Below are 13,203 nucleotides of genomic sequence, written 5' to 3' on the forward strand. Positions count from 1 at the left end.
AATACAAGGCAGAGTCTGTCATCTCCTTTTCTAAACTTCCTCAAGGATGTGTTTCCCTCTGGCTCTGGGATTTGATGCCCACTTTGCAAACCAGCATGGGGGAGAGCCTTGCTCTCCCTTCCCTCCTCTTTCACGCAGCAAGTCTAACGTACGTCACCTAGAATGACTTCCACTTATTTTCCAAGGCCCTACTCACTGATGTAATGGAGTAAAGGAAGGAAATCCCATGACGTGGATTTGGGGTTGTTGGTTTTTAGCCAATTTGCTTGTAAAAATAATTTTACTAACTCATCTCCCTATCTGGAATTAGTGTTCATAATTTCCCATTATTTTGAGCTAAGTTTTCAAGTTAACTCAGAGTTTTAAAAATGCTTTTCAATATGTTTTATAAATGCTTTTAAAAAAATTGGATGTTTTAGTCCCTGACTCCATATATACAATCTGAGAATCTGACGTTAATTTATATACTTGTCTGTTCCCAATCTGGAAACAATAAGCCTTTATAGAATTCACGTTGTTCTGAAAACATCACATTGACTAAGCAGTCTTCATTTGTTTTGGCTAAACTGGGAGTTAATGGGTGGACTTGGTGTACAAAAAAAAAAAAAATAAGATAAAGCTGAGTGATCCTTCTCACAGTGACTCACTGTAAGATATTCTATTCTTTTCGTCCATTTCTCATTTACCCATAATTAGTAACTTTGTTATTTTTATCTTATTGAATAGTAATAAATAAGCTTCATAGATCAGCAAATAGGATTTGGTTTTAGCTTGTTGATTTTCAGACACATTTGCTCTTAAAGACGTTAATGCAGTTAAGCTAATCTACTATCATCTAGCTCCCTCTGGTGGCCATTTATGTAACAACTCAAGCTATAAAGTTCTTTCCACCCCTCCCTCCCCTCTCCCCCAGAAGTGGGGGGCTAGATGGGTAGGAGACTGGTTGCAATTATTCTTTTTCTTTCCTGCAGAAAAAGGACCGAAAACAAAGTCTTATAGATATGTTACTATTATAGAAAATAGCTCCAAGGAATGAAATACATTGTTATAAAAATAGCAACAATATAATTACTTTTCTTCTTATTCAGTAGTGACCATGTCAAGAACGAAATACAAAACAGAATCAGAGTCCAATTATACCCAGTAGGTTCATAGCACTGCAACCTCAGAGTACACACTAAAGTTAAACAGTATAGTTCAATCAAATGTCTACATAGTTTATAGATTATTCTAGAACTGTTTGGAAGCTACAGTTTGTCACTCAGTAGTGCATTCGTTTGGTATTTTCAGAGGTAATTATTTCTAGTTTAAATCAATTTATTTGGATAAACAGATTTTTTAAAAAATTGGGGATGAATTGAATTTTACCTGGGTGGTCCTACCATGGCATCAGATGCTCAGCCCAGGTAACTGGGAATAAGGCACAGAGTATTCAAAGTACCTTCCTTTCTTCTTCCTTCTTAGGGCCACAGCAAAAGGTGAGAGGTAGGATGTATAATTTGGGGATTAGTAATTTAGCTCCTCCAGTCATTGCGGTGTTTTTTTATTTTTTATTTTTGTCTTTTCAACCCTTAGGAACAATTCTAAAGCATTCTGCAACCTCCTCTTGTGTGAATTGAACTTAAAATATTTTTAAAAAATCTGTTTTGTAGGGCAGGGGATATGGCCTAGTGGCAAGAGTGCTTGCCTCGTATACATGAGGCCGTGGGTTCAATTCCCCAGCACCACATATACAGAAAATGAACAGAAGTGGCGCTGTGGCTCAAGTGGCAGAGTGCTAGCCTTGAGTGAAAAGAAGCCAGGGACAATGCCCAGGCCCTGAGTCCAAGCCCCAGGACTGGCCAAAAAAAAAAAAAAAAAAATATATATATATATATATATATATATATATGTATGTTTTGTAAGTTGACAAAATTAGATATATGTCATGTACAGTATATATTCTTTGGAAATATGTATGCATTGTGGAATGGCTAAACAGCTCATTGACACACTTTGTATATGACTAATTTCATACTTAATTTTTTTCTTTGCTGTACCAGTCCTGGGGCTTGAACTCAGGCCCTGGGCGCTGTCCCTGAACTCAAGGCTGGGGCTCTGTTCCATAGAGCGACAGGCTCTACTTCTGGCTTTTTAGTGGTTAATTGTAGATGAATGTCTCACAGAGTTTCCTGCCTGGGCTAGCTTTGAACGGTGATCGTCAGATCTGAGCCTCCAGAGTAGCATCAGTGTGATCCACTGCTACCCAGCAACCTTCTACGTGTGTGTGCGCGTGTGCGTGCGCGTGCGCGATACTTAAAAGCTATCCTTACAGTTTTCTACAATATAATATATTGTTATCTTCAGTCAATCTGTAATTAAAATTTGTTTCTCTGTATTACTTTTATTTCACCTAATAAAAGTTCACATTTATTGTGGGAAGCATCAGGTGGACATTAACTCATTTAATTCTTTCAATAACTCCATGAAACTGTTATTATCTGTATTTTATAGAGGCTATTAAAACCTTAGCTGAAGCAGGATGACACTATTCTTGTTTCGTTCCCCTTCACTCGTGTGTGTGTGTGTGTGTGTGTGTGTGTGTGTCACTAGAGTTTTAACGCAGGGACACTCAGTTTTATCACTCATTCTAGTGCTCTCCCATGTGAATCATGCCTCCAGTTTTGGCTTTTCTGCTGATTAATTGGAACACAAGAGGTTCCAATTTGTCTGTCTGGAGTGGCCGTGAACAACAATCCTCAGATCTTAGCCTCCGCTGCTCCCCTCCCTCCCTCCCTCCCTCCCTTCCCCTTTATTTGGAGACAGCTCTCACTATGTAATCCAATCTTCTGATCCTCTTACCTCAGCCTTCGAATGCTGGGATCATAGATGCCCACCACTGTGTCCAGTGAGAGCTAGGAGTGTCTGACTACAAGAATACACTCCCTGCTGCAGTGCGTGAGACTTGGGAAGTGTGGAGAATGCTTTTGGGTAGCTTCTACTGAGAACACGACACATTTCTGTCTTTAAGTTGAGAAGTCAGAAGATTTTTCTTTACCCAGATAGGTTTTTTTTTTACACCCCTTCCCTCCAATTTTGAATAGGCTATAGAATAGAATCTCTTTAAATTTTGTTTTGCTTAATTTTGAGAGTTAGGACAAGTGTATATAATCATCCCGAACACTGAATTGATGAGAAAAATGCATGTCAGGCCTGCTCATGAAGCCGTTCAGAAAATGATCTTAGTATTAAGTTGCAGGGGGAATAAACGTGCCATGCAGAAATGTGAATAAATGCACAGCTTAGGTTTCTGTATTGATGAACTGCACGGGGGATCTTTGAAATGGATAACCAAGAGTAATTTAGGAACATTTTTCTTGGGAAGTACTCAGAATAAAGCAATTTTCTTCAAGTTCGTGATTATAAAGAATTACCACCCTTTAAATATTTTAAATGTGTTATTTAGTCCTCACAATAGTCTAATGGTTGTTAATTGACTATTAATAGAGGCACTATCTATCTAGATGAAGAAATGAAGGCTAGAGAAGTGAGGTGATTTGTTCAGTTACCTGACTAATAGAAAAGGCAGGATTTGAACTCCTGGGGTCTGGTTCAAGTGCTCCCACACTTACCTCCTTGCCATATGTCAGCACTTCTTGTGGTGATGGAAAGATTTGATACCTATATACAATACACGGGGCGGCTACTCTTCACACGTGGCCAGTGCGGGGGCTTGAACTCAGGGCCACACACTCTTATTTATTGCTCAAGGCTGATGGTGCTCTGTTACTCTAACCACACCTCCACTTTCCAGCCTTTTGGTAGTTAATTGGCAATCACAGTCTCACAGTGTTTCTGCCTGGCTGGCTTGGAACCGTGATCCTTTAATCAAGCCTCTTGAGTAGATAGGGGTACAGGTGGAAGCAACCACTCTCTGCTTGTTTTAGATTTTAACAAATGCAGCTATCTGTGGAAAGCGGGTGTTACAATGGAGAACACATGTTCCTGTAACTTTCCAGATTTTGCAATAGAAAGAATCAGGTATTTGAGACCAGCTAGTTTAACTCCATATTTTTATTGGACAGCTTGGTAATTTGCTCTTTTATGTCATAAAGTAGGTGTTTCTCATTCCCAATGACAGCTACTCTCATTCTCTGTTTCTTTAACACTTGTAAACTAACCATCAGCTACCACTATTAATTTTGAATTGGAAGACTGTTGCTTTGGACTGTTGCTTTAAATTTTCTAAAGTACATGCCCAATGAACATTTTCTTTTTTCTCCAGGTTATAGAAACACTGTCTCGACTTTCTCGCACACCCATAGCATTGGCCACAGGAATCAGGTAATTTCATTTCTCTGTGGTTCTTTATGGTTCATCTCCTTCCACTAGTTCACTAGCTTATAAAGAGTGACTGGTAGGTAAGTGCAAAGCGCACGTTTGAATTTTACTGAGCAAGTACCATTCACATTATACACAGTGGCTAAAAGTTGTTAAATTACTGAGGACTACCACTAGTGGCTCTTATTCTTTTTTGTGGCTGTTTTTTTTTTTTGTGTGTGTTTGTTTTACTTTTCTAGGGCTTGAACTTAGGGCCTGGCCACTGTCCCTGAACTTTTGTGCTCAAGGCTCTACCACTTGAACCCACAAGATGAGTATCTCGTGGATTGTCATACCGTAGGCGGCTTTGATCCTCGGATCTCAGCCTCCCGAGTAGCTAGCATTATAGTTCTGAGCCACGGGTACCTGGCTTCCTGTGTGTGTATTTGAGACAGAGCCCAGGCTGGCCAGCAATGCATGCTTCTCCTGCCTCCCCCTCCTGAGCACTGGCGTTGTAGGGATGCATTTGTAATGCACGGCCTTCAATGCATGCTTCTCCTGCCTCCCCCTCCTGAGCACTGGCGTTGTAGGGATGCATTTGTAATGCACGGCCTTCAATGCATGCTTCTCCTGCCTCCCCCTCCTGAGCACTGGCGTTGTAGGGATGCCCTTGTAATGCACCATTCTCAGGTCTCCATGGTTCTTTAAAAGTAAATTCTGCCAACATTTCTATATGTAGCATTTATTAAGACAAACACAAATTCTTGGGTAGAGAAGTATTTCAAAGGACCTATCCAGGAGACCATGATAATAATAATAATAAAAATACTTTTAGAAGCTTAAAAAACAAACAAGTCTAAACTGCTATGCGTCTAAGGATGTGCACTGAAGTGAGCCAGTACCTGCCAGGCTTGGAAATAAGTTGGAGAAGCGAAGCCACCCCGCACAGGAGTGGCAGGCGGTTAGCAAGCGTGCGCGTTGGTACAGATGTTAGCAAGCGTGCGCGTTTGCACAGATGTTAGCAAGCGTGTGTTTGTACAGATGGGCCTTTGCTTGGGGCCTGTCCACTTCAGCTCCCACAGACTTAAGTTACAGCAGTCAGTAGTGATGTACTAGAAACCACATTAGGAAGTGAAGAAAAATAGATTCAGCAGTAACACAGGGGCAGTGTGGAAGTGCAATGGCTTTAAAAAAAATGTAGCTTATGGTTATTTCTAAGGTGTGCTTAGCACTGGCGGCCTGGCAAAGTGCCCTGGGCAGAATGCGCAGTGGACTAAGGAGGGAAACCTTGCAGACCCTTTCTCAGAAACGGGTGGTGATTTGGGTCCATTTCCTCTTAATTTCCTCTTCAACAATGAATATCTTCCCATGACAGTATATGTGCTTCATGTTTTTACATGTACATAGTCAGTTTTGATCAGGATGCATGATCTAATTGTTATGTATCTACATACGTTTGACTTTGAAAGGATGGTATATTTGTGATGCTTATATATATGTATATGGTATATGGTGATATAAGTCTTTTTTCTGGTATTTCTTTTGTATATTTTCTGTACTAGACTACAGTTGTGACAATAGACTTGGATTTTTATGAGTAAAATGCGCCCAAATTTCAAAAGTGATTTTGAAGCCTTGGTTGTAGATTTATTTGCAAAATATAGGTTCCTTAACTATTTTCACATTAAGTTAACCCATATGTCAATATAGAAGTCTACTTTTTTATTATAAGTAGTCATTATTTAAATAATATTGTTTTAACGGCTCCTCTTTGATAGAACTATGGCATGATTTCTTTACTCAAGAACTAGTAAAAAGCCTTGTAATCTTGGTAGCAACAAAGTCAGGGATATCCTGTTTGTCTTATGAAAGAATTTATAGTACAATTGAGTAAAAGAAGTCGAAGTGGACCAGGCACTGGTGGCTCACACCTGTAATCTGAGGGTCTGAGTTCAAAGCCAGCTTGGGCAGGAAAGGTCATGGGACTCACCTGCTGTTAACCACCAAAAAGCTGGATGAGGTGTGCCTCCGGTGCCAGAGTGCCAGCTGTAGGTGAAAAAGCCAAGGGATATCAGTCAAGCCCCACAACCAGTGGGTTGTGTACCCGGGACCAGTGTACAGTTCAAGAGCGTAAGGGAGTGGGAGGGAGGGAGGGAGGGAGAGAGAGAGAGAGAGACAGACAGACAGACACACACACACACACACACACATGGAGGGAGGGGTGGGAGGGAAAAGGGGGTAGAAAGGGAGGGAGGGAGAGTGGGGGAGAGAGAGAGGGAGAGAGAGAGGGAGAGAGAGAGGCGCGCCCTTGTGGGTAAGAACAGGAGACATTAAATCACGATTTTTTTTTAACAGCAACGAAAATACACTAATTTTCTCTGAAGTCTGGATGATTAATTTATCAAAGCAAAACAAATCAAAACAAACCACCCAACACCGTGAACAAACACAAGTTAACTAAGTAGAAAAACATGGCCTCTTCAAGAATCTTCCAGAAAGGATAGGAGTGCTTGGCTGCTAATGTTTTTCGTTACCAAATGGACTGTGGGGTCCGATCTTGCAGCAGAGCAGAGGTCTGGCTGTGGGTTCTCTGAAGTGGGGGTGCTGCAGGGGGTTCCCGCAGGCCTGTGGGGTAGGAGATGGGTCAGCCGCGGGCTTGTCGGCAGCTGCAGGGGCCTGCACAGCCAGCGGGCAGGGCTGAGGCCACAGGCGTTGGAGTTTCATTCACAGGGAGGCCTGGACCAGAGGCCTGGTGATGGAGGGTTTCATATTGACTGAGGCAGGCCCTCAGCAGGGGGCTCCCTCACCTGTGCTCTTTTCTCTCCTAGGCCTTTCCCGACGGAAGAAAGTGTTAATGATGAGGACATCTACAAAGGCCTTCCCGACCTAATCGAGTATGTGGAACATTTTCATCAGAATGAAACCTCTGCTGGTTTTGTGTATGCGTGTGGGTGTTAACTGTGCCTGTTAAGTGAGCTCTCTTGAGTGCTGCCGGGGTGCTTGAACAAGGAAGGAGTGTGAGGATTAAGCCACAACTGGTGATGGCATGTTACAAGGGGCATATTGCAGCAAGGCACCCGTGGTTCATGCCGATTTTCTGAACCTGTTTTCCTAGCTCCATCAAAGGAGGAGAGCGAGGATCCTAGTTTGAAGCCAGCCTGTGCGGGAATGGCCATGAAACTTTTCATCTCTCATTAAGCAGCAAAAGCCCAATGTGAAAGCATGGCTCATTGCAAAAAATAATAATAATAAGGGACAGTGTCCGGCTCCTGATTTTAAGCTCCAGTACAGACAGACAGACAGACAGACACACACACACACACACACACACACACGGAAGGGGGAACGTTTCACGTCTGCAAGGTTCTTAATTCCTGTCCTAGGTTCTGTGTCCCTATGACAAGTATAGAAACAGTGGCATGGAGTAAAACTTGAACCTTTTTAAAGGTGTGGTAGAGGAGTAGTTTAGACTGGAATGACACAATTAGGGAATAATTAACAAGAAATAGATTCTACGACAGAATTTGTGGGACAGATAGTGTCCTAGGAGGTGAGGGATGAGCTGGAGTTGCTGTGGAACCTTCCGGCGCCTGGCGTTTCTCCCACACAGAGCGTCCTGGGGGGACTTTCTTCCTTAGTACTCAGCAGAGGCAGCAGGCCCTTTGCAGCTTATTATCTTGTGCTGATTGAGTGACACGTGCAGATTACAGATGAATTAGGACATGATCCCCGCTCCTGAAAGAGCTGGTGACAGATCGGGCGGCCCTGCGGAGGTTCCGGGCGTCGGTGGGGTTCACCCACACCCCCTCCGCCCCGCATCTGCTGCACACACAGCCTTGGCTCATCGCTCTCTGCAGAGAGACTCCCCACCCCTGCGTCCCTGCGTTTTTCTGTTGTGGCTGTCTTTGATTTCTGTGCTTGTTATATAAGTTTATCTGATTTGGGGAGGGGAGAGGGAAGCACAGAATGGGGGGCTAAAGGGGGAACCAATTCAGCAGTGATGCTCACTAGGTAGTGTGTTGAAAATGTACGGTACAGCTTGTAAGGGAGGGGCGGAGGGGGGGGGGAACTGGGAGAAAATGAAGGAAGAGGTGACACTGTTCAAAAAGAAGTATATGCAGTCCCTGGCGATGTAACTGCAATCCGTCTGTACGTCACCTTTACAGTGAAAGGAAAAATTAAAAAAAGAAAAAAAACAAAACGTGCACCAGCCACCTGCTTTCAAAGTTTTCAAGGCACTGCCCGAGGCAACCCGAGGTTGCTTCCGGGTCAACTCTGTTCTCTTGGAAGGTGAGCTGTGAGATCGAGAATTTGACTGTGCTCCTGAATGGATTCTCAGTGCTTCAAACAGTATCTGTGCCTAGTCGGTCCCCTATAAATAAATGAGTGAACAAATCAACACTTTACATCAAGTATATACTCTTTGCCAGGGATCATGCTTCCGTCCTGAGCTAGCTGATCAACTGAGAGTTTATGGAGTAACTGTTTTGTGTACTGCCCATGTGAGATGCACGATCTCATTTAATACCCCTCCATTGTTACATTCCTTCCGTTGCCTCAATATCGAAAGAGAGAAACTGAATTTGCAAGGTGGAGCGGCTCGCTGAAGGGACGGGGGTAGGAGTGTGTGGATTGGAGCGCTGGAGTGGAGCTTTGCCTCAAAGCCTGGCCCGGGGGGTGGGGGGGTGGGGGGTGGCGTGCTCAGTAGGAGAGCAGGGAGGTGAGTCCTCCTGAGAGCCACCGGGCTGGGGTAGCAGCTCCTTCTGGAGCCGGTTGCCGTTGGGAACGGCCTTGAAATCTGGTTTCTCAAGGAGCTATTTAGCGTTGTTTCTGGGGCTGGCACTCGCTCGGGCAAGGATCTGACGCGGTCACTCTGCTTTCCTTACTCAAGGCCAGCACTCCACCTCCTGAGTTACATCTCTTCTTCCAAGAGCAGCTTCTTATCTTTTCAAAACCCCGAGGAACTCACTGACACGAGGCAAGATGATGCGGATTACTCATTCAATGGCTATGGCCTTTCCATAGTGACTGGAAAATATTGGATTTGTCTTTTTTTTTTTCTTTCAAGTATTAGAAAGAAGATGTTATTTCCAGGGCCCTGATAATGTTCTCTTTGAAAGCCCAGCTGTGGTCACCTCTACCTGTGGATTGCAAAAGCCTCTCCCATCGCGTTCTGCCCACCCATGTTTGTAGACAGGGTCTAAGTTGGGGAGGTGGTATTGGAAGCCACAGGTGGAATCATTGGGATCGAGAGCTGTAGAATGGACTTGAAGAACCATTTTCCTTTGTAGCACACCGAATCCCATTACAGTCAAGTCCTTCCTCCTTTGTTATCTTAGCTCCTCCATGCTCTTCTCACCAGGCCTTGCTGTCCTTCTGTGTGTTATAGAACTGCACAACCCCACCTAACTACCCCACTGCTCCCTGGCCAGAGCCCCACCTAATAAACCCATACACGTGGAATCCCTGGCCCTGCCACTAGGCAAGCCCACCAGCTACTCAGATTTCCGAGGCAGAAATGTAAAGGCATCTGTCACTTCTTTCCTCCCTCTCCATAATGCTCAAGTGTTCATCAGGACACCATCTTTTTTTCTCCCTTTTTTGTCAGTTGTAACATTTGAACTCAGGCCTGGGTATTGTCCTTCAGCTCTTTTTGCTTAAGGCTAGCACTCATCCATTTTGAGCCACGACTCCACTTCTGGTTTTTTGGGGGTTTTTTTTGAGATAAGCATCTCACAGACTTTTCCTGCCCAGGCTGGCTTTGAACTATGATCCTCAGATCTCGGCTTCCTGAGTAGTTAGGACTGAGCTACCAGTACTTAGCTGAAGACACCATCTTAAGTCTCTTGTGTTCCTTTTACTTGCCTTTACCGTATGTACAACTGAGAAATTCTTCCAGGGTCACTGACTTCTTTTCCTCTTTGTTTCTCCTCCAGATGATCTGTACTCTTGCATAAAACCACCTGTTGGCTCCCCGGGGGCCAGGGGAAGGCCGGGCTCAGAGCATGCGTGGCCCTGCACAATTTGGCATTAGCTCTGTCACCCAGCAAAGCCACACCCAGGGGGGCACCAGGCTCTTCACACTCTGCCTTTGCACACACGAATGTTCTTTGCAGTGCTTTCCCTCTCTCTTGGTTCAGTCAGGGTGAGTGTCACTCCTGAGGACCTTCAAGCTCTGTGAGGGCGGAGCCGGTACCTGCCTTGGCTGCAGTCATAGCTCCTGGGAAATCTCCAGTTCAAGACCCAGATGGGTGAAGCCTTCCCCGACCTTTCCCAGAGCTGTTTTTGCTCTTCTCTTACATGTTACTCTCATTTCTCTCAGTGAAGATTCCAAGTTAAATGTTTAGGGGCTGTTCTCCATTCCTCCAAGTGGGAGAGTTCTTGCGCTATGCATTCTGAACACCAGAGAGCCTGAAAGCTGCTTGAGATTGGGGAAATGTCTGTGGGTTGGGTGGATGGCGGGGTGAGGCAGTCACTCTGAAATGAATTTTTCTCACAGCAGACTTACCTGATGCTTCCGTTAAGCACTAGATCTCTCCTCATACTACACTTGCTTTTTCTCTGGGTGTTTGACAGTTCATTCTTCTCAAATACCTCCAAATAACCATCGGTGACAAGCAATCCTGTGAACCCACTTTGAGCAGTGTCCCAAGTTACAGAATGATATTTACACTTACGCTGTTTTTACTTTTGTTCATGGCAATCTGGAATTTTGTCTGCTCAGGTGCAGGAGGGGTATTCAGGGGCCGTGCCTCTGGGGAAGCTGAATTTTTTTTTTTTCCAGAGTCACTCATGTTTCTTTCCAGCATGTCTATAGGTGGATTCCCTTCTCTGGAGTTATTAGTTTGTAGAAGGCAAATATAGAAGTCTTGAGCTCTGTCCTTAAAGAGAGACTTCGGGTTGTAGCAGAGCACGCAGCGGAGGGAAGATGTTGACTGGATCGACACCTCTCATAAAGAGCTAAAGGATGAAGCCCAAGTCTCTCGAGGGAGCTTGAAAAGGGGGGATTATTTTCAGCTACTAGGAGGCCAGACGAAAGATGCAAATGGTTTTAAAGAGACTATTATCGACTTTAAGGCTCCTACCCTTTTGGCCTTTTAAACAAAATGCAAACAAAATGAAAGTAGACTATGGGTGTTGGAGGAAGGCCTTGAAGGAGCATGGTTTGGAAGTCAGTAGATAGGAGATATTGATAATGACCTTGCAGTAACTACTGCTGTAAAATGACCATTCTACTTCGCAACATTGATTGATGGATACATTCATTCATTCATTCATTCATTCATCCATTCATTCAGTACCTTTATTGGTGCTTGAACTCAAGGCCTTGCGTTCTGCCTTGACTTTTTTCCATTCAAAGCCGGTGCTCTGCCATTTGAGCCGCACTTCCACTTCTGGCTTTTTGTTGGTTAATTGAATATAAGTGTCTCATTGAGTTTTCTGCCCCAGCTGGCTTCACACATCAGTTCTTCTGTCTGAGCCTTCTCCATAGCTAGGATGACAGCTGTGAGCCATGGAGCCCAGCTAAAAATACTTTAGCTGTTTCTTGACTCTCTGCGCCTCTCCTTATCATACTGCCCTCTGTATGGATGGTAAAATGGAGGTCATGGTTATAGGAAATGGGAGACAGGGTGAAGTTACTAAAACACTCACAGTTCTAAAGGACTTGGTTTTAACCCATGCCTCTGCTACTCACTAGCTGTGTGATCTTGGGTAAGTCAACCGTTTGATTTCTCAGTTTCTCATTTTTTTAGTAGATCAAAATGCCAAAGCATACCAGATAAGGCAATTAATGCCGGATGAATTAGGTGAGTCATTTATGAGTTTCTCCCAAAGTAAATAACGAGGAAGTGTTGAGCTCTGGCTGTTGAGTTTCAGGGGACACAGACGGTGGGGAAGGCTGTTGGCTTTTCACACAGGGCCGTTCTTCTTCCTCTCAAGCTTCTCGTGGTGGTCAGGGGAAACTTTCCCTGTATTCTCCTTGAAAACTTAGCAGGCTGTTTCGCACCGCTGTATATCCTATACAGTAGCAAACAGTGTGTCGTGCTCTTTGTTTTAGTGAAACCCGAGTGGCAGCTGAAGAAGACCTTTATGACTGTGTTTATGGAGAAGATGAAGGGGGAGAAGTGTACGAGGACTTAATGAAAGCAGGTGAACCACAGCAACCGGTAAGACTTCTACTTGGTCTTTTTTTTTTTTTTTTAAAGAAATGTATTGTTGTTATAAAGTTGATGTACGGGGGTTACAGTTATGTAAGTCAGGAAAAGAGTTCATTTGTTTTTGGGCAATGTCATCCCTTCCCTTGCTCTTTTCCGATTTTTCCTTCCCATTCCCACCCACAGGTTGTCTAGCTCATTTTCAACATGGTGTCTAGTGAGTGCCACTTGTATTTGTTCTTCAAGTGACTGGGTTCTTATTAGCAGAATGGTGACTCAAAAGATGATTTCAACTCACTGTTACACTTTTTCATTTACTCTACTTTTTTCTTGCTTAGAGATGTACAGTGACCTGCTTTTGTGTCTGGAGGTATGAGCATGTTATTTTATAGTTAAAAAAGTCATAGGAATCTCTGTTCTGGTCCTTTCACTTGCGTCATAAGGAAGCGTTGCCTCTGTGGCAAATGACAGACTAGTAAGTTAGCTAAACAGTGGCAGGAGAGTAGTAGAATATATTTTAAGTTAATCATGAAATTATACTGTTAAGGAAGAAAACCTCTTGCAAAACAGATCATTTTTTTCCCCTTTAAATTTAATGTAAAGAGGGCACCCGCCCCTCATACCTGAGATCCTAGCTACTCAGAAGGCTGAGATCTGACAATCTTGGTTTGCAGCCGGTGGGGGAAGGAAAGTCCTTGCAACTCTTGGGGTAACAGCAAGCAAAAAAGGATGTGGAGGTGGGGTTCAA

The 13,203-nt window shown here is 43.8% G+C and overlaps 1 protein-coding gene across 2 annotated transcripts in view; it reads left to right on the forward strand.

Moving 5' to 3' along the window:
• Vav3 (vav guanine nucleotide exchange factor 3) overlaps nt 1–13,203 on the forward strand; it is a 328,577-nt gene that overhangs the window by 131,113 nt on the left and 184,261 nt on the right. For both annotated transcript variants that reach the window (XM_048363568.1, XM_048363566.1), the window contains exons 3-5: nt 4,265–4,323; nt 7,128–7,193; nt 12,359–12,467. In XM_048363568.1, the coding sequence (XP_048219525.1) occupies nt 4,265–4,323; nt 7,128–7,193; nt 12,359–12,467 (234 nt within the window). The remainder of the gene's footprint in view (nt 1–4,264; nt 4,324–7,127; nt 7,194–12,358; nt 12,468–13,203) is intronic.

The sequence above is a fragment of the Perognathus longimembris genome, chromosome 15 (assembly GCF_023159225.1).
Source record: "Perognathus longimembris pacificus isolate PPM17 chromosome 15, ASM2315922v1, whole genome shotgun sequence".
In the NCBI taxonomy this organism is placed as follows: Eukaryota; Metazoa; Chordata; class Mammalia; order Rodentia; family Heteromyidae; genus Perognathus; species Perognathus longimembris.